The sequence below is a fragment of the Corticium candelabrum genome, chromosome 12, assembly GCF_963422355.1.
Source record: "Corticium candelabrum chromosome 12, ooCorCand1.1, whole genome shotgun sequence".
NCBI lineage: Eukaryota > Metazoa > Porifera > Homoscleromorpha > Homosclerophorida > Plakinidae > Corticium > Corticium candelabrum.
In genome coordinates, this window is record NC_085096.1 from 2,243,470 (window position 1) to 2,264,782 (window position 21,313).

General features: G+C 39.8%; 4 protein-coding genes across 5 annotated transcripts in view; all 4 read right to left on the reverse strand.

Annotated features, from left to right (window-relative positions):
- Window positions 1-285: 285 nt before the first annotated feature.
- On the reverse strand, window positions 286-7,027 carry LOC134188173 (interleukin-1 receptor-associated kinase 4-like). The gene is made up of 10 exons (XM_062656374.1): window positions 6,794-7,027; window positions 6,338-6,564; window positions 5,482-5,555; window positions 5,298-5,412; window positions 2,204-2,322; window positions 1,945-2,143; window positions 1,826-1,885; window positions 1,613-1,768; window positions 1,470-1,543; window positions 286-618 (listed from the first exon to the last, which is right to left on the reverse strand). The coding sequence occupies exons 1-9, from the start codon at window positions 6,900-6,902 to the stop codon at window positions 1,514-1,516; spliced, it is 1,089 nt and encodes a 362-aa protein (XP_062512358.1). The 5' UTR covers window positions 6,903-7,027; the 3' UTR covers window positions 286-618; window positions 1,470-1,513.
- A 483-nt stretch (window positions 7,028-7,510) lies between these two features.
- Window positions 7,511-12,121, reverse strand: LOC134188174 (interleukin-1 receptor-associated kinase 4-like). The gene is made up of 9 exons (XM_062656376.1): window positions 11,862-12,121; window positions 11,050-11,123; window positions 10,865-10,979; window positions 9,458-9,576; window positions 9,199-9,397; window positions 9,079-9,138; window positions 8,867-9,022; window positions 8,728-8,801; window positions 7,511-7,839 (listed from the first exon to the last, which is right to left on the reverse strand). Exons 1-9 carry the CDS (start codon window positions 12,105-12,107, stop codon window positions 7,800-7,802), a joined length of 1,083 nt encoding a protein of 360 aa, XP_062512360.1. The 5' UTR covers window positions 12,108-12,121; the 3' UTR covers window positions 7,511-7,799.
- A 192-nt stretch (window positions 12,122-12,313) lies between these two features.
- On the reverse strand, window positions 12,314-18,951 carry LOC134188046 (uncharacterized). Of its 2 annotated transcripts, none has more exons than XM_062656229.1 (9): window positions 18,803-18,951; window positions 18,689-18,736; window positions 18,583-18,616; window positions 18,460-18,519; window positions 17,074-17,137; window positions 16,801-17,005; window positions 13,215-13,334; window positions 13,087-13,146; window positions 12,314-13,027 (listed from the first exon to the last, which is right to left on the reverse strand). In XM_062656229.1, the coding sequence occupies exons 1-9, from the start codon at window positions 18,911-18,913 to the stop codon at window positions 12,356-12,358; spliced, it is 1,374 nt and encodes a 457-aa protein (XP_062512213.1). In that variant the 5' UTR covers window positions 18,914-18,951; the 3' UTR covers window positions 12,314-12,355. The 2 variants fall into 2 exon arrangements, with proteins under 2 accessions (XP_062512213.1, XP_062512212.1); XM_062656228.1 differs by having other exon boundaries at window positions 17,068-17,137.
- LOC134188329 (uncharacterized) overlaps window positions 18,936-21,313 on the reverse strand; it is a 7,512-nt gene continuing 5,134 nt past the window's right edge. The window contains exons 6-8 of the mRNA XM_062656524.1: window positions 19,626-19,744; window positions 19,137-19,335; window positions 18,936-19,076 (exon numbers count right to left, since the gene is read on the reverse strand). Of these exons, the coding sequence (XP_062512508.1) occupies window positions 18,936-19,076; window positions 19,137-19,335; window positions 19,626-19,744 (459 nt within the window). The remainder of the gene's footprint in view (window positions 19,077-19,136; window positions 19,336-19,625; window positions 19,745-21,313) is intronic.

Consider the following 21,313-nt stretch of genomic DNA (forward strand, 5'->3'; position numbering starts at 1 on the left):
GAGTGAGGGATCTTCATCTCCCGCTTCCCAGCAGTAGCTGTCGCGCAGAATTACGAATCTAGTCTCTGCACACTATTTTCTTACTAGACGTGTTACCTGTAAAATGTATCTAAAACCGTACGTAGCGAATGCCGTTTCGCGTAACCACGAAGTTCGCAATAGTCGTAGTCGTAGAGTCATCGTATACGGGACATAAAATCTCTCCTGGTTACGTAATGTTATATTCCCGTATAACTATCGTAAAACCAAGAAAGCGATTGATTTCGAGTCAGCAGTTGTAGACAGGTGAGTTTTGTTGTTTATTTCCGACAAGTCCTAACAATCGCAAACATGAATTACACCATTCTGGTAATAAAACTCTCTCATGAAAGTTTCGCGCGTAGGATTGGCTGAGTACGCTACTCGCCAAGTCTCGTGACTCTTACAGAGTCCCTTTTCTAGAGCTGCAAACTAGTTAAATAGCAACACTCGGTCTGGAGTACCGAGCTCGAGACTACTTACAACACGACGACAGTCCACAAATGCGTCATGCTTACAACATAAGAGAGTTGCTACTGCTGTAGACAGTCTTCAAATGGCTACTGCATATTTCCACGACCTTCAATGACTTCTTCAAGCCTACACAGATGCAGAACATTTACAAGACAAACAACGTTATGCACGCTAACGCGCTTTACCACTCACACTCACTCTCTCTCTCTCTCTCACACACACACACACACACACACACACACACACACACACACACACACACACACCACACACCAGCTGCAGCTATGTTCTGCTGTCTGTCTGTCTGTCAGTCAGTCTACTACAACCGCTTGTTATTGCTACAAATCAAATCTGTCAATTTCTTGCTCTTATTACATATAACATCTAGCACAACATTTACGATGTAAAGCTTCAAGTCAAGTGTGCTAACGTTCAATAGCTACACTAGCAAACAAGCCGCTAGAACAAGGGCAGGGCATCAAAGCTTGTTCGACCGGTACAACCCAGGCCACAGCCAGACTATGGCCCAGCCTGGGCCGATACAACCATATTTGATGAAGTCGACTGTTGGTGACAGCAAGGCAAGTAAGAAACCTAGATATGTTCCATAGTTATCCGCTACCATGAGATATTAAAAAAAGACAAATCTTTGCTTCCGGTTTAGAGATAGGTGATTAAATAACTAATATATGTTGTACTACACTGTGGTGCGTACACGAATATTCGAGGTCATCAAGTTGCTCGATACTCAAAAGTTTCGTTCTTAGAGTCATAGTGTTAATGAGGAACGATTGAGATTACTTGGTAAGTTTTCAGTGTTGAATAAGATCTAGTTAACGCGCGTTAGTTTGTGCATAAAATACGCCCACTTAACGCGCGTTAGATCATACAACTTTAGATTTGCTTCCTACACCCCCTGTAAAATTATAGCTGTAGCTGGTGCGTATTTCTCTAAATCTAGTCAACCAACTACATACCTGCCTGTCCTTAAACACATTCCTAGAATCCCTTCCAAGCCCATTCATGAGACTCTGTCCAACTCCTGCAGAACCTACAGATCATACAATACAATGCAACGCCAATCAATCTCTATGCTCATTCCACTCATTTCTATAGCAACCTCTCTTATAAATGGTCGTCTGTGGCTGTCAAAGTCGGTGCACCGTTTTGCCAGATCCAAAAGAAGACGTGACACCCGATCCGGCCAGGCAGCTCGTGGGTCACACATAGACATTAGGTCTACACCTTCCCTTTCCATTCCTATCAACCATGTCACCTAGCAACAAACAAATTTAAAACTTTTTGCCAAAATCGTAAGAAACGAGAAGAGAACCAGATCACATTTCTTGCTCGAACAGTAAGGAGGCAGTCCTGTTAACAATTCAAATAATACCTACAATATCAATCCTATACAAATCACATTACAAGATCACATGACACACTTCACCCTACCACTCCAAACGAATAGACGTCCGTTCGTGTACTATTTATCCCTTTGAATGCTTCGGGCGACATATAACTGCGTGTACCCACTACCATTGAACTAGAATCACAAAAACTTGCATCCATGTTGTCACCATGCTCTCCAAAGCACGACAGACCAAAGTCGGCCAGTATTACTCTTTGATCCCTTGACACCAGAATGTTAGCACTACAATAAAACAATCAAGACTATTACCTGTCAAAAGTGCTTTGTGAGTAAGGCAGGTACCTCTTAACGTCTCGATGGATTAGAGGACGTTGTGACGTCGTGTGTATGTTATGAATAGCTTTAGCGATATCGTGAGCCACTTCAAGACGTTCATTCCAACTCAAAGGTTCACTGCTCTCCTAAAGTTAACAAGCACAATATACTACACAAGACCACAATAATACCAACAATGCATATATTAACATGCAGTGCATATATGCATCATACTGTTATAAGTATAAGCAATTGCATGACTGGCGTCAGATGATAAGTCTCCCCTCATGTTTCTATAAAAGTAATTTAGCACCCTAATCATGCAGTAGTAATACCAAGGTCACGTGACAAGTGACCAATCATGAGCATCTAGTTAGATGGTGCGATGTATATGAGGTATTATATGGCAAGTGTGCAATAAATTACAGTCGCGTGTCACTTATCCCACGTTCACTCATCGGACACGCCGGTTATCCAACAGGTCAAGCTTGTCACATGGGCGATCACGTAGCTGGTCAGCTGCATACGTGTAGGTACATGTACATCCATGTGCATGTCAGTTGTTTCTTGAAACAAGTTTGAGAGCGAGTTCAACCGTTTCTTCTCGTTGTATTCTACATTCATCTACATCTACAGCCAGCATACTTAACATGGAAAACGCCACATAACGTGAACAATAGTTGCAGTGTGCGAAATAACGGCCGGACATCGGACATTGACCGACCGAACGAAGCATTTGTCCTGTGGCGTAGCAGCAGGTGTGGAATTCCGCATGAGCAATCCACATTCTCGCACAGCCCAGTGTCATGTCAACAAGCGTAGTTTCCGCAGTTTGCGCACGAAACAAACGCAAACAGCCACGCGTCGTACGTGTACATACTGTATAGCGGAACGCGTATTTTGTCAAATCTCGGATGTGGGCGCTCAAGTATACATGCTGGGGCTCCGAGGTGCGCAACAAAAATGCAGCAAACAGCCACAGGCCGTACACCGTGAACGCGGCAGGATAGGAAACTCAAAGATATGTGAGTGTGATGTTTTCTGTAGGGGCTGTAAGAACCTGAAGATGATTAGGTTGTTAGGATAGCAAGAAGTCCTTGAACTAAAAACCTGCCACTAGCGTAGCGTAGTGCATGTTCTTGGAACGATTGCAGTTTCCACGTCTAGAGGTATGGCGCATATGCGGACGAAGGTGACGTTCCAAAACTCACTGGGTAGGACACGCCAACGGAAGTCAAAAGGAGGAGGGGCTGGCTGCGCGAGACAGGGCATGCAGAAATTTACGCGGACGGGTTTGTAGCCATGCAGGGCAGAGTCGAGGAAGCGATGAAAGTCTGTCTCTCTCTTCATTGCTATTTCAAACAATGGCCACTTTTTAGTCAGGCTTTTTTTAGTAATTTGTCAGGTGGGTTGTACTAATTGCATGCATATGACTCTTTAGCAAAGGCATGCAACATCAAAGTGTCATCTAGAGCCATGAAACTTGGCGCTTGGTCAGGCATCCTCGAGCGAGCGAGCTAGCTGTGGTGGCAAGTGTCCTTTATCGACCTGTTCGTGCAGTGTATTCCAAGAGATTTGGTTTGGCAATAGAAATACATGGACACGTGTACCAACCTTGAATTACTGCGGCAACCCACGATAATTGTCATGAATTGATCCACTACAGTAACCATCAACTGGATCTGAATGGGGAAACATATACCTCCACCCAGACCACTTTGTTCCTTGTGCTTGTATATCCAGTGTGGTGGACTCAGATGTTGGAAAAAGGTGTGGTGGGATCAGTGTGTGTACACGTTTCGCTTGAATGTGTCATTGCTACACTCCTGGAGGAGGTGTTGCAAGGTCTTTACTCCCAAGCAGGTGTCCATTGGACCCGGCAAGAATGTATATAACCCTTGTGGTTGAAACTTTTGGTCTTTGGTTGTCTCACAGCCTCGACGTTTCAAAATCAATTACACGAAGATCAGCACTGCATAACCACCTAAACGTTAGCACAGCCACCTCACACTTCCATCAACAGTTGTCCACCAATCTTTGGCTTTATAATTCTAAGATGGTTTTAGAGAGACTAGCATTCGAGAGTAGGGAAGATATTTTTGGGTTAATTTGAGATAGTTGTGTTGGGGTTGGGGTTGGGAAACTATAGTAGAATAGAGAAAATGTATTGATATATATATATATATATATATATATATATATATATATATATATATGTATGCTGAATTATTGTAAGTGATAAGTAGTACTTGCCAGGATTGGAATGTCCGACCAGACGTTTCTAATGTCCGGCAAATTTTGAATTGACAGGACATGATGTCCAGTGGTCAGTCAAAGACTATTTCGCACACTGTAGTTGAGTTTGTAACAGCTTCAGTTATCCAACATTTTCACTTATCCAACAAGGGTCCAGTCCTAAGAGGTCAAATAAGTGACAGACGACTGTATTCTTAGTTATATCGCACACTCTCAGCAGACCAAATAAATTTCTTGATGCTCGGATTTGCTGGTCCAGTTTTGAGGTTGACCAAAATAAAATAATAAAATTTGATATGCGCATGCGCAATGATATAATGCTTGCTGTAAAAGATGTGGTACACGTACATACATCCTACAAATATAGATATCAACAACTCCACAAGTGTTAACAGTGCATGTGGTCCAGCTAGTGTAGCAATCGCTTTTGCATTCCCCTTCGTATCAGCATCATTTGTTTTAGTGTCCATTTTGCTATCTCATGTGTGTATACAGTGAAATAAAAACTGCGCATGCTCAAAAAGTGACATGATTGGCCGGCCTAATTTTCATGTCCAAATATGAGAGCATCATAAATGTAGTTGGTCTCGCCTCACTTATTGCACAGTTTTCCATTGCTGTACAATACGTCAGCTATGTAGGCACGTGTGATTGCATAGACAATGCAATGACATTATGGGCACAAAAGTGTATACTGCCAGCCAGACAAGCAGTGTCCACAGATGCATCAACGTATGTGTACAAACCAATGAATTTGTACAACCAATTGACATAACGCAAATTCACAATTAACTAGGTTCACTCTGTACTGTGCAATACTTGATGCACAACCTCTATATGTGTGTGTGTGTACTCTCACACTGACCTTTGCCAAATGTTGAGCTAATGTCATGCCGTCGACGTGTTCGTACACTAAACACATTCGCGGTCCATCATCAGAAATGCCAAGCAGTCGAACAACATTGGGATGAGGAGGGCACCTTCACACAAAGTATACCATCATAACGAGTACGCACATCAACAGCAATAAAAATATTTTATCAACTTACCTTGTCAATGCCAACACTTCGTTCCGGTACTGCTTCTTTGAAAGACGGACAGTCGACAGACGTTCGTCTTTGGGCTACAGATTAAAACAAGAATCGTAAAAATTTTAAAAATTAAGCAAATTTTAAGTTTCATTGCGGCCTGGAACACTTCATATGATTAAAATATTATTAATTACTTTAGAAGTAAATGTAGTCGTTGCAGCAGTGTCCTGTACCACAAACATGACGTAAGTGTAGAACTATATATATAGTATGTAAATGTGCCAGTGGTCTGAGTGTTCGAGGCAAGGTCTGGACCTCCAAGGCTACGCATTTTTGACATTTTGGCTAATCCAAACAACTTCCACAAATCCGAACGAAGCTGTTCAGATTAGCGAGGTTCTACCATAATGTCAATGTTGATTTCCTGTTTTTTTGCTGTGTAGAATGTATGATAACACATTTAGCCTTGTTGTGTAGAGCCACGCCCTTTAGGGGGTGTTCCCTTCAACCAAATCTAGGTTCCTACGCCACTGTAATCTCAAGAGCTATAATTTATAGTTGTGTAGCATGTTCTGCTAATCGACACTCAGCATTACACCAACAGACAACTCAATCATACATTACACTCAAAACACGTGCACGACAATGCATGTATGACAAATCACAAATACTGCTCGATGATTGGACACCGTCACGGCAGTAAAAGTGTGGCACATTTCTGAGAATAACAGACAGAGTCACAACCGAAAGCCAGTCAAGCTCACCGAGTCACGTGACTCGTACAAAATCCTGTTTCTTATGGCTCATGCTAATGCAGTATACCAATCATCTGACAACTTGTATGACATGCCCCAATGTATAAATAAGATATTACCTTCTTTAGTCTTTTTACTGCCACTCGCTGGTCTTGCCAATTGCCTAGAAACACTTGGCCACAACTACCGGCTGCAATAAGACTGCCTCCTTTGTCAATTTTCCATTCATTGAAATCATTAGTTGCTTGCTTCAGAGTGTTGTATGGTATGACCTCAAGTCTGGAAAAATCTCTAGATGTGTGGGTAGAAGATACACCAGAAACAACCTCTAAAATCTCTCTTGAGCCTAAAATCAAAACAAACTTGTATACTAATAGCACAACACTCTAGTGTTAGTGTAAACTGATAAATATTGATACTGAATGTAACATCAACCAGCATTCATGTGCAGACCACGTCGAGAAAAATCTAAAAGTTTAAAGTTTTAGTCTAAAAAAGTTTAAAATTTTAAAGTTTAATTTAATTAACTCTAGAAGTTTTGCAGTCCATGCTGGTGGTAGCTAACATACACTTACCATCTAGAGTAGGAATCGAATAAGGAACGGTCTCTCTAAACAACGAAATGTCTTCAGTTGAGAAGAACGCGAACGTTAGCGCGTCTTCATACGTGAACTCGTCTACCATTCCTCGTTGATGTCAAACAAACGCAGCGTCAAACAAGCCAAACGTTCCGAAGGCGGAAAGAACGTGTCCGAAACTGTCTGGAAACTTCTATGTAGAGCTGTAACGAGTCGTCTGCGTCACCACTACTAATCACGTGATAGAGTCGCAAACATAAACATATTGTTGATATCTACTAGTAATTGTCTAGAGTAGACACCGTCGCTTCCACAGCTGAGCCTTCAAAGTCCTGAACACCACGTAGGTAGGCCGTAGTGGCGTAGAAAGATGTTCACGAGTGGGGGGATGTAGAGCGGATGTCAACAGCTTGCCAGACCTTACACAGATTTGCAAAAAATCTAAATTTCTACATTGAGTGAGGGATCTTCATCCCCCGCTGCCCAGCAGTAATTTGTCGCGCAGAAGTACGAATCTAGTCTCTGCACGCTATTTTCTTACTAGACGTGTTACCTGTAAAATGTATCTAAAACCGTACGTAGCGAATGCCGTTTCGCGTAACCACGAGTCAACGTATACGGGACATAGAATCTCTCCTGGTTACGTAATGTTAGATTCCCGTATAACTATCGTAAACCAAGAAAGCGATCGATTTCGGGTCAGCAGTTGTAGACAGGTGAGTTTTGTTGTTTATTTCCGACAAGTCCTAACAATCGCAAACATGAATTACACCATACTGGTAATAAAACTCTCTCATGAAAGTTTCGCGCGTAGGATTGGCTGAGTACGCTACTCGCCAAGTCTCGTGACTTTCACAAAGTCCCTTTTCTAGAGCTGAAAACTAGTTAAATAGCAACACTCGGTCTGGAGTACCGAGGCTACTCACAACACGACAACAGTCAACAAATGCGTCATGCCTACAACATAAGAGAGTTGCTACTGCTGTAGACAGTCTTCAAACGGCTACTGCTTATTTCCACGACCTTCAATGACTTCTTCAAGCCTACACAGATGCAGAACATTTACAAGACAAACAACGTTATGCACGCTAACGCTCTTTACCACTCTCTCTCTCTCTCTCTCTCTCTCTCTCTCTCTCTCTCTCACACACACACACACACACACACACACACACACACACACACACGCACACCAGCTGCAGCTATGTTCTGCTGTCTGTCTGTCTGTCAGTCAGTCTACTACAAACCGCTTGTTATTGCTACCAATCAAATCTGTCAATTTCTTGCTCTCATTATATATAACATCTAGCACAACATTTACGACGTGAAGCTTCAAGTCAAGTGTGCTAACGTTCAATAGCTACACTAGCAAACAAGCCACTAGACCAAGGGCAGGGCATCGGAGCCGGTTCGACCGCTACAACCCAGGCCACAGCCAGACTATGGCCCAGCCTGGACCGATACAACCATATTTGACGAAGTCGACTGTTGGTGACAGCAAGGCAAGTAAGAAACCTGGATATGTTCCAATAGTTACCTGCTACCATGAGATATTAAAAAAAGACAAATCTATGAAGAAGATAACAAAAAAGTTGTCCAGTATTACTTCCGGTTTAGAGATAAGTGATTAAATAACTAATATATGTTGTACTACACTGTGGTGCGTACACGAATATTCGAGGTCATCAAGTTGCTCGATACTCAAAAATTTTCGTTCTTAGAGTCATAGTGTTAATGAGGAACGACTGAGATTACTTGGTAAGTTTTCAGTGTTGAATAAAATCTAGTTAACGCGCGTTAGTTTGTGCATAAAATACGCCTACTTAACGCGCGTTAGATCATACAACTTTAGATTTGCTTCCTACACCCCCTGTAAAATTATAGCTGTAGCTGGTGTGTATTTCTCTAAATCTAGTCAACCACCTACATACCTGTCTGCCCTTAAACACATTCCTAGAATCCCTTGCAAGCCCATTCGTGAGACTCTGTCCAACTCCTGCAGAACCTACGGATCATACAATACAATGCAACGCCAATCTCTACGCTCATTCCACTCGTTTCTATAGCAACCTCTCTTATAAATGGTCGTCTGTGGCTGTCAAAGTCGGTGCACCGTTTTGCCAGATCCAAAAGAAGACGTGACACCCGATCCGGCCACGCAGCTCGTGGGTCACACATAGACATTAGCTCTACGCCTTCCCTTTCCATTCTTTCCAACCATGTCACCTAGCAACAAACAAATTTAAAACTTTTGACAAAATCGTAAGAAACGAGAAGAGAACCAGATCAAGTTTCTTGCTCGAACAGTAAGAAGGCAGTCCTGTTAACAATTCAAATAATACCTAAAATATCAATCCTATACAAATCACATTACAAGATCACGTGACACACTTCACACCTACCACTCCAAACGAATAGACGTCCGTTCGTGTACTACTTATCCCTTTGCACGCTTCGGACGACATATAACTGCGTGTACCCACTGCCATTGAACTAGAATCGCAAAAACTTGCATCCATGTTGTCAACATGCTCTCCAAAGCACGACAGACCAAAGTCGGCCAGTCTTACTCTTCGATCACGTGACACCAGAATGTTAGCACTACAATAAAACAATCAAGACTACTACCTGTCAGAAGCACTTTGTGAGTAAGGCAAGTACCTCTTAACGTCTCGATGGATTAGAGGACGTTGTGACGTCGTTTGTATGTAATGAATAGCTTTAGCGATAGCGTGGGCCACTTCAAGACGTTCATTCCAACCCAAAGGTTCACTGCTCTTCTACAGTTAACAAGGATAATATACTACACAAGACCACACAATAATACAAACAATGCATAGACATGCAGTGCATACATGCATCATACTGTTATACAGCAATTGCATGATTGGCGTCAGGTGATAACCCTCCCCTCATGTTTCTATAAAAGTAATTTAGCACCCTAATCATGCAGTAGTAAAACCAAGGTCACGTGATGTGTGACCAATCATGAGCATCTAGTTAGATGGTGTGGTGTATATGAGGTATTATACGGCAAGTGTGCAATAAATTACAGTCGTGTGTCACTTATCCCACGTTCACTCATCCGACACGCCGGTTATCCAACAGGTCAAGCTTGTCACATGCGTGATCACTTGGCTGGTCAGCTGCATACGTGTAGGTACATGTACATCCATGTGCATGTCAGTTGTTTCTTGAAACAAGTTTGAGAGCGAGTTCAACCGTTTCTTCTTGTTGTATTCTACATTCATCTACATCTACATTCATCTACATCTACAGCCAGTATACCTAATGTGGAAAAAAGCCGAATAATATGAACAATAGTTGAGCTTGTAACAGCTTCAGTTATCCAACATTTTCACTTATCCAACAGGGTCCAGTCCCAAGGGGTCAAATAAGTGACACATGACTGTATTTTTAGTTATATTGCACACTCTGAGCAGACCAAATAAATTTCTTGATGCTCGGATTTGCCGGTCCAGTTTTGAGGTTGACCAAAACAAAATAATAAAATTTGATATGCGCATGCGCAATGATGTAATGCTTGCTGTGAAAGATGTGGTACACGTACATACATCCTACAAATATAGATATCAACAACTCCACAAGTGTTTAACAGTGCATGTGGTCCAGCTAGTACAGCAATTGTTTCTGCATTCCCCTTCACATCAGCATAATTTTTTTAGTGTCCATTTTGCTATCTCACGTTTGTATACAGTAAAATAAAAACTGCATGCTCAAAAGTGACATGATTGGCCGGTCTAATTTTCATGTCCAAATATCAGAGCATCATAAATGTAGTTGGTCTGGCCTCACGTAGTGCACAGTTTTCAATTGTTGTAGACACGTGTGATTGCGTAGACAACGCAACAACATTACGTTTGTGCACAAAAGTATATACTGCAAGCCAGACAAGCAGTACCCACAGATGCATCAACGTATGTATACAAACCAAACGAATTTGTACAACCAACTGACAAAACACAAATTCACAATAAACTAGGTTCAGGCTGTACTGTGCAATACCTGATGCATAGCCTCTCTATGTGTGTGTACACTCACACTGACCTTTGCCAAATGTTGAGCCAATGTCCTGCCGTCGACGTATTCGTACACTAAACACATTTCCGGTCCATCCTCAGAAATACCAAGCAGTCGAACAACATTGGGATGAAGAGGGCACCTTCACACAAAGTATACCATCATAACAAGTACGCACATCATCAGCAATAAAAATTATTTTATCAACTTACCTTGTCAATGCCAACACTTCGTTTGGGTACTGCTTCTTTGAAAGACGGACAGTCGACAAACATTCGTTTTTGGGCTACAGATTAAAACAAGCATCGTAAAAATGTTAAAAATTAAGCAAATCTTAAGTTTCATTGTGGCCTGGAACACTTAATATGATTAAAATATTATTAATTAATTTACAAGTACATGTAGTCATTGCAGCAGTGTCCTGTACCACAAACATGACGTTAGTGTAGAACTATGTATAGAGTGTAGGTAAATGTGCCAGTGGTCTGCATGTTCAAGGCAAGGTCTGAACCTCCAAGGCTACGCATTTTGGCATTTTGGCTAATACAAACAACTTCCACTAATCTGAACGGGGCTGTTTAGATTAGCAAAGTTCTACTATAATGTTAATGTTGGTTTCCTGTTTTTTGCTGTGCAGCATGTCTGATAACACACCCTCAACCAAATCTAGGTTCCTATGCCACTGTAATCTCAAGGGCTATAATTTACAGTTGTGTAGCATGTTCTGCTAATCGACACTCACCATTACACCAACAGACAACTCAATCCTATTACACTCAAAACAAGTGCATGACAATGCATGTACGACAAATCACAAATACTGCTCGATGATTGGACACTGTCACGACAGTGAGAGCGTGGCACATTTCTGAGCATAACAGACATAGTCACAACCGGAAGTCAGTCAAGCTCACTGAGTCACATGACTCGTACAAAATCCTGTTTCTTATGGCTCATGCCAATGCAGTATACCAATCATCTGACACCTTGTATGACACGCCCAAATGTATAAATAAGATATTAACTTCTTTAGTCTTTTTACTGCCACTCGCTGGTCTTGCCAATTGCCTAGAAACACTTGGCCAAAACCACCGGCTGCAATAAGACTGCCTCCTTTGTCGATTTTCCATTCGTTGAAATCATTAGTTGCTTGCTTCAGATCGTTGTATGGTATGACCACAGGTTTGTGAAAACGTTTAGATGCGTGGGTAGCAGATACAGCAGAAGCAACCTTTAAAACAAATACGCCAATGATGATTAAAGAGAGCATGACAGTGACACACACACACACACACACACACACACACACACACACACACACACACACACACACACACACACACACACACAAACACACACACACACACACACACACACACACACACACACACACACACACACCAGACAGACAGACAGACAGACAGACAGACAGACAGACAGACAGACAGACAGACAGACAGACAGACAGACACACAATCATAATTTGTTTGTCCATAATTACCAACTTACTAGTCCCAATTACAGTTTACTAACCCGACAGCTTGAAACATTATCAGCGTTACTGTCACTCCCCTTATAATCTTTCCTCCACCGTCTGTTACTACCTCCAGAGCTGGAGTGACGACTTGGTGCAGACGATTTGGTCCATTGGTCAGCAAAAAGGTTTTCAGCTGCAACTGTTTCTAAAGTAGTCTGCAATGGGATATGACCCTCACTTTCATATTCATCTGTTTTCCTTTCTTTGTTGTCTGCTTGTAATTGTTGTGCAACAGATGCATTTGAAGCATGACAGGCAGTCAGCGACCTCGATTTATACGGAGGGTCTCTTGCATTCTTGTTGGATTGATCTGTCATTAGGTCATTACTCCCTGGCTTTACAAAAAATGCAGATGACACAAATTTAAAGTCATCGAGATTCTTGTTTGTAAAATATCCACTCAGATTCCGCTTTTCAAATATTTTGCGGTATTTTTCAATCGGTATGTTTGGATCAATGAAGCTTTCTTGTTGCCATTGCTTTGGCTCTTTCACGAGACACTTTACTTTGTACACTATCTCGTTCATGAGAGCCTCCATGCCTATCAGCATGAGAGCTTCCTTGCAATACACCAATCGAGACAATCGAGCTTGTGGGTAAAACATAGCCACTACCTCTGTGCTGACTGCCTCCATTTGTCTAAAAAATGTTGCCTAGCAACAACAAGCAAACGTATAGATTCAAGTATTTGCTGAAATCATAACAAAAGAACCAGATCAAGTTTCTTGTTTGAAGAGTGAGGAGGTAGCCCTGTTACCATTTCAAACAATACCTGTAATATCAATGCCACAGAAATTATTACTCACACTACACGGTCACGTAACACACTATGTTCTCTACCCTTCCAAAAGAATAGACGTCGGTTTGTGTACTGAATAAGGAGGCCTCAAGAGGCATATGCCTGTAACATCGTGTATCCACTGTTGTTGGACTAGATTCAAGAAAAGAGTCTCTCCTCTCCTAAAGTTAATTAACATGTAGAATAAAATACACAAGACCACAATCAATGATACAAACAATTCCATAAAACAAGTTGAATAACGGTAAACAATTAATGCATAAACAGTGTGTATAAGTGACATCGCAATAAGTGGCGTCACAACAAAGTTATGACCTACAGGTGAATGCCAGCACAATGCAGGTGTACAAGATACCGACCAATGCAAAGGGCACCAGTTGTTTTCAAGTGTAGGAAAAGGTTGCAGGCTCAAGAAAGAGCAGAGAGAAGCAGAGCAAGCACATATGGAATAAACTTTTGGTGATGTCACAAATATTCAAGATGGCAGCACCCAGTGAGCACTTTGTCACTTATAAGTACAGATACTGTATATGTATAGATTATTGTAGGATTCGCCTCGATAAATAACACCGACCCTCGTTGTTCTAAACACTATATAGTACTCTCTAATCATACAACTAGAGTATTTCCCGTACAAATATCCAATTGGGGTAACCAATTATCCGATCTCGCTCTGGCAAGCTGTACACTCCGCGAATGAGGCTCTCACTTTGCGTTGCTGCATGGTTAGTTGTTCACTGCTTTGGGTCATGCACAGTCAAACTCTCTTGTATGCAGATTGATAGCATGGTGGGAAATGCCAGCACAACTATTACACATGTAAATGTCACAATCCAGCTGAGTGCCGCAACTGCACAGCTCTACCGTCTTTCTTTTCGCATCAATCTCATTGACTTGAGAGAAGGGACCACTGCACTACCGACTGTGTGTTCCAACACTCTCAGCTTCGCGCTCTCATCCGATTCTCAAAATCTGAAACAATTGCCTGGCGATTGAGCTGAAGAATTTAGAGCTACTGTACTTATACTGTAGACATAACATGTACCTTATCAACGTCTGTTTGAATAACGTGCTTGCTAGTTAACTCTGCTGAGTTCTACATGCATGTGCAGCTTTGGCGGTGAGTGTACATGCTAGAAAGCATTAAGGCATAGAGCACCTGTTAAGTCCTTTAGTGCGTCAGGACACAAATCTAGCAGAAGTTGCTGTCTTGCTGTGACAAGAGTCTGACCCTCGTTGCAACAACTACAACTAAGCCATTTCTATGTGGTAATCCCCGCAGTGGGCAATAATTAATTACCAGAGAATTACTGATGGCTTTTGCTCCGCGTTTAATTGATAGCAAAAACAAGGATTACCCTGTTTACTGGTCCAGGCAGCAGCAGCAACGACAACAGCATCGATTAGTACGCACTATTATGCCTCTACATAGTGCTTCCATAACTACACTGCTCCTAATTAAAACCACAAGTTGGATAATTGGTTGCACTAATTGGACAATTGCATGAGAAATACTGTAGTAATGAATCTGTGTTTACACCAGATTGCCATTGCCATGGCAATGGTGCCAGTGCTGGCATTGAGCTCAGATTTGCTGCCACCAAATAATAAGATGGGCTTTCCTGATATTAGTGTTGCCTCATATACCAGCCCCTTTCATAAAACTTGAAATCAATCATTCCTGGTTTGGTCCGGGTTCTGCGATTTACAAGAGGCCGGCGTCATGTCTGTCTATCTATTCCTTTTTCAGGACTGTGAGGAGTCGGCCAGAGTCAGGCACAGTAACGCCAATGAGTGATGATCGTGATCCTGTCCATACTGCTGTGTCAACCAATTCAGAAATCGTTACAAGATGGGCAATATACTGAAATCTGCAAAATGGCATTACACGTGCACTGTTTACCTCATAGTACAGTAGACTGTAAGAGAAGATTTAGCTTACTTAAGAAAGCGATTTAGGTATAAAATATAACTGGTTTAGTGCAAGTGGAAACAGATCAATTCTTAAACCAGTTTAGCTTAAACCACTTGCTAAACCGGTCTAGGACCGTGTTTCCACTAGCTGCACCTTAAACTAGTTTAGCTTAAATGGGTTTAACAACTAAACCAGTTCAAGAAAGCAACTGTTTTCACTAGTAACTTGCACATCCGGGATGTGCAAAACAAACAGTCTAGGAACGCCTTATTTTGAAGTATTGGCTGCTTTGTCGCCGAGTCAGAGCAACTGTTGGTTTCACTGATTCAGCATCTGCTAGTAGGAATTTGCATGACAATGACCAAGGACACCGTCTTGTCTCTCTCCATAACTACTGATTTCTTCCCCTAGTTAACGACCCTTACATCTTTTAAGGCAATCCTATCCCAGCAAAATAGTCAATATCATCAAAACGACATTGTGGGAAGCCATCTAAACAAGCGCGCTACTGTCACATGACAGTTAAACCTAAACCACTTTGCGAAACCTACTTTGAAGTGGGTTTAGGAAAGCGGTTTAGGTTTAAAATAGAACTGGTTTAGCACAGGTGGAAACAAGTGAATTCTTAAACCAGTTTACCTTAAACCACTTGTTAAACCGGTTTAGGCACTAGTGGAAACACGCCCTTATACAAATAAAATATTATTAGTTAATAAAGAATTCTCAATAAAACACAAAAGTACCACAAAGATGACTCTGATAAATCAGTCTACAATTTGACTACTTAATTAATTGGCATTACCTAATCTATTTAATTGTGAGCAAGTCTTATCTTTCAGTAGTTACTAATTAATTAATTAACATAATTTTATTTTCAAAAGTTCATTAGCTTATGTGGCAACATGTCTCAGCATTTCTATTGTTTGCCATTACAAGTTTACTTGTAAGTGCATGGTTAGCCACTTTGATGTTATCACATTGACTACCATTGTAAACAATTCATGCAATGAATCTGTTTGGGTAAAACAATCATCAGTGTACTTATTGTAGACAGTGAGACTCAATAAGCATTAAGCAAAAAGTCAGTCGCATAAACATCTGTTTCTGCATGGTCTTTCCCAATTTCCTAAAACAAGCATTCAGTCTCTCGTAGCCAGACTCTTTCCCTCGCTGTCATACTTCCAGGCTATGAGAGATTAGTCATGCAGAAGTATGTCGGCAAGGGAGAGTGTGAGACTAGTTTGAAACATGAATTCCAAATAATCACACACATCTAGAGAGCCAGTTACTTGTAGCATGTCCTTAAGATGAGACCTTTATATAATATTATGCATGTCTGATATTGACAACAAATGTCTTGCTAAAGATAGGACCCCTTGTGCTAATCGATACTCATCATTAACTACACCAGCAGACAACTGCAGTACAGTTCATATGCAGTACAGAGCACATGAACGAATGAATGAATCTTCTTGTTATTGCACATAGTGCAGTTCCCACTCAGGGCTCATACATATGCACAGGGCCCGTACATGCGTACACACACACACACACACACACACACACACACACACACACACACACACACACACACACATACACACACACACACACACACACACACACGTACACACACACACACACACACACACACACACACACACACACACACACACACACTTTGTTTGTCCATTTAACAACAGTTGACTAACCTGACTGCTTGCAACATCATTGAAATCATTGCCACTCCCCTGGTAATCTTTCAACTGTATACTACTAACTCCACTGCTTGAGTGACGACTCCGTAAAGATGGGTTGATCCATCGGTGAGCATACAGTTTCTTGGCTGCAGCTTTTTCTAGACTCGTTTGCAATAAGCTGTGACTCTCAGATTCATCTTTATCTGGTTTCCTTTCCCTAGTAATAGTAGGTCAATCCATGCATTAGATACATGATTGTCATTACAAGGAATAAACGACATTAACTGATCATGATCCAGATTCTCCCTCGTTTTCTTTTTCAATTGACCCAGCATCAAGTACTCACTCCCTAAGTCAAAAGATATCATGTTTTGTAGTAGACAAATTCCAGATGACAATGACTCCTTTAAACAACTGTTTACTACTAATTCAATCAGGTTCTCCTGTATAAATAAAGTACGGCGTTTTCCAGCCTGTTTGTTTAGAAAGGAGGAAATATGCAAAACTTCTTTTCGTACTTTCTCCAACTTCTTCAACTCTTTCTCGAACGCTTTGCTTTTGTGCTGGCTTAGGGGCAGCCGATCACTATTAAGTGTCCGGAGGGGCTGGCAGACCTCGGCAAATTTTTCCATCCCCGTGGACAATTACTAATGACCGACCCCTTATTACTGCAATTTAAGAATCAAGACAGAAGTTTTAATTGCTGTGAATTAAATGTCTGCGTTCCAACCAGCAAGGCAGTTAGTATAGACTATATACAGCTCTCTTTTTGGTTGCCTTCTACTGGTATCTGTGCCTTGTTCATCGCTTTGCTCACTAATCACATGGGATACATCGTGATTTGCTTTGCGAGTGACTTCATCTCGATGCCAGTCTCTGAAATAGCACGTATGCTCATACCAAAGCGACCTCCTTGCACAAGGCAGTACATGAGCAACACGTTGAAAAATCCGCACGTGACAGCAAAGTGACTGCCTGGGACTTCTTCGCAGAATTTGCAGAAATAACCGGTTTTATGGCAGCTATACTATCACGTAGTCAGCAAGTCCACAACTATAATTTTGTGTCTCATTTTCTCATTCACTCTCTACATACGCCTTATCAAAATCGAAGACAAATGTAGCTCCAGTGCATTTACCTCCATATGACATCCAAGATACGTTACAGATGGTGTACTGTACACACAATGTTAGGTCATAATCTGTTTACAACTTCAACTGATGGTCGTCAGTATGAAATTTGACCAAGCACTAAACAACGATTCTCACAGACTGCATTGCCAGCTGAGCATTTGTCTACATATTCATATGGTGTTTCTTAGTCTGTATCTATATACCAGTTGGCATGTCTCCAACTATGACTTACGTATATCGCTAGCACATTGACTGACCTGTTAACCTAAATCTTTAGATACTTTTATACTCATTATTACTGTTTGTTTCTGTTGACATGACGATCTTAAGTGCCGTTCTCTAGACAAATCTGACCACAAAACACTGATAAAATGAAACTTTCTTCAACATTATGGCTATCCAGACGATTTCTAATTTCTCTTAGGAATGAGTATTTTGAATGTAACCTACTCGTACAGTAATTACACACAGATACAAAGCCAAAACACAAAATACTAAAATATCTATAAAATAAATCTAAAACCCAATAAACCCATACCTTTCTGGTGATCTCTTGACTGTCCACAAAATGCACTGGAAGACTCTCTGTCTGTCGTGTCTGAAAGCATAACACAATTGCTTATAGTTTCTCTCATAAACAATCATTATGACAACATCTGACCTGCAGTGACCGTTTTCGTCTCACACACTTTTCTCTAAAGAAACATGCAAATGACATTAACATTGTTACAACATTCAGTCTTAGATTCTAGCGTAGAGTCACATACATTTGAGTATCTCTCCATTTGAGCTATACCCCTCAATTCCTGTAAAACCTACAGCACGTACAGAAACAATACAACACCAATCTGTACATTCATTCTACTCATTTCTATAGCAACCTCCACTATAAATGGTCGTCTATGACTGTCCATGTCCGTACAACGTTTCGCCAAATCCATAAGCATGTCAGACACCTGATCCGGCCAAGCAGCTCGTGGGTCAGACATCATCACTAACTCTGTGCCTTCTGCTTCAATTTGTTTCAGAAACGTTGCCTAGCAACATACAAAAATTCAAAATTTCTGCCAAAATCACAAGAAACAAGTAGACAACCAGATCAAGTTTCTTGCTCAAAGAGTAAGGAGGCAGTCCCGTCACCAGCTCAAATAATACCTAGAATATTGATCCCATACAAGCACATTACAGGGTCATGTGACACACTTCATTCCCTACCATCCCAAATGAGTAGATGTCGGTTCGTGTACTGACTATCCCTTTGAATGCCTCGGGTGGCATGTAACATCGTGTACCCCCTGTTGTCGAACCGGATATGCAAAAACTGGCATGCATGTTGTCAAGATGCTCTCCAAAGCATGAGAGACCAAAGTCGGCCAATCGTACTCTTCGATCATGTGACACCAGAATGTTGGCACTACAACAAAATGATTAATATTAACAAATATATAATGAATATATTTTCAATTAATTAAATAATAGTAACAAATCTACATAATAAAGTTATTTTTAATTAATTAATATTAACAAATCTATATAATTAATTTATTTTTAATTAATCAATTAATATTAACAAATTTATATAATTAATATTAACAAATCTATATAATAAGTTTATTTTTAATTAATTAATTAATAATAATAAATCTAGATAATTAATTTTTCACCAAAAGTCAAGTCAGTAACATTCACAAATAGTGTCAATACCTTTTGACGTCTCGATGAATGAGTGGACGTTGTGAAGTTGATTGTATGTGGTGAATACTTGAGGCGATATCTTGAGCCATTTCAATTCGTTCATTCCAACTTAGAGATTCTCTGCTCTCCTACAGTTATAACAAGCACAATAAACTACAATACACAAGACCATAGTACAATGCCACCAACAATGAATTATGATATAAACAATTCCATAAATTCTAAAAACACTGTAAATAAATAATAAATGTAAACAAATAAATTATAATAATAAATTTAAACAAATAAATTATAATAATAAATGTAAACAATAAATTAAAATAATAAATGTAAACAAATAAATTATAATAATAAATGTAAACAAATAAATTATAATAATAAATGTAAACAAATAAATTATAGTAAAAACTGTAAACAATGTAAATAAATAATAAATGTAAACAAATAAATTATAATAATAAATGTAAACAATGTAAATAAATAATAAATGTAAACAAATAAATTATAATAATAAATGTAAACAAATAAATTATAATAATAAATGTAAACAAATAAATTATAATAATAAATGTAAACAAATAAATTATAATAATAAATGTAAACAAATAAATTATAATAATAAATGTAAACAAATAAATTATAGTAAAAACTGTAAACAATGTAAATAAATAATAAATGTAAACAAATAAATTATAATAATAAATGTAAACAATGTAAATAAATAATAAATGTAAACAAATAAATTATAATAATAAATGTAAACAATGTAAATAAATGTAAAGATTTATTATTATAATTTATTTGTTCTCATTTATTATAATAATTTATTTGTTTGCATTTATTATTAATCTACACTGCTTAAATGTAAACAATGTAAATAAATAATAAACAATGCACAATGAATATATCCATCACATAATACAAGTATACACAACACAGTGTGTGCGTATGAACACTGGCCTTACAAGCAGTGTCAACAGATGCAGCAAACACATGTAAACAACGAATAAGTCTATGACAGAACAGCAACATTATATTTGGTTTCAAACAAGGAAATAACTGTTCGGAGTGTTCATTTGTGTGACGACAAACTGTACTGAATATTATTACCTTTCTGGAAAAAATGAGACATGCAGTCATGTGTTGTTCATTGGATTTATCAAAGGCTTATGATCGGGTGTCACGTTATCGTCTTTTTTCGATGTTGCTGGATGGTGATGCCAGTGTTCTTCGTGAAGCTGTTAACAGCATGGTACACTTGTTAGGTGGTGCATGTGAGGTAGAGTGGTCGTGTATCTCAGAGTTTTGAAGTCAATGGGTTATGCCAAGGTAGTGTCTTGTCACCAAGTCTTTTCAATATATCTATAGATGGTCTCACCAGGTATTTCCTCAGACAATTAGCAAAGTCTGTATGGCGCAAAAATGGCTGACTTGTATATGGGAGCTATAGCATATGCTGATGACATTTGCCTGATCTCTCCCACTGTGTTTGGTATGCAGCAGATGTTGAATATGTGACACTTATGCCAATGATCATGGTCTGATGTTTAATGCGAAGAAGAGTAATACAATTACAGTTGTAAAGAGTAGTATGTAGAAGACCATTTGGCGATAAATGTTTCACCCTTAATGAATGTTTCACCATTACAAATTAATAAAGAATTCTTAATAAAACACAAATGTACCACAAAGATGCC

Coding starts and splice junctions, on each gene's coding strand:
- LOC134188173 (XM_062656374.1), bottom strand. CDS start 6,902: ATGGTAGACGAGTTCACGTATGAAGACGCGCTAACGTTCGCGTTCTTC. Junction 2,323..5,297: donor TAGCTCAACATTTGGCAAAG/GTCAGTGTGAGA, acceptor TGTTAACTTTAG/GAGAGCAGTGAACCTTTGAG. Junction 1,769..1,825: donor CGAGCAAGAAATGTGATCTG/GTTCTCTTCTCG, acceptor GTTTGTTGCTAG/GTGACATGGTTGATAGGAAT.
- LOC134188174 (XM_062656376.1), bottom strand. CDS start 12,107: ATGCTCTCTTTAATCATCATTGGCGTATTTGTTTTAAAGGTTGCTTCT. Junction 11,124..11,861: donor CAGTAAAAAGACTAAAGAAG/TTAATATCTTAT, acceptor TTTAATCTGTAG/CCCAAAAACGAATGTTTGTC. Junction 9,577..10,864: donor TGGCTCAACATTTGGCAAAG/GTCAGTGTGAGT, acceptor TGTTAACTGTAG/AAGAGCAGTGAACCTTTGGG.
- LOC134188046 (XM_062656228.1), bottom strand. CDS start 18,913: ATGATGTCTGACCCACGAGCTGCTTGGCCGGATCAGGTGTCTGACATG. Junction 18,737..18,802: donor GACGACCATTTATAGTGGAG/GTTGCTATAGAA, acceptor TACGTGCTGTAG/GTTTTACAGGAATTGAGGGG. Junction 17,006..17,067: donor CTGGATCATGATCAGTTAAT/GTCGTTTATTCC, acceptor TACTATTACTAG/GGAAAGGAAACCAGATAAAG.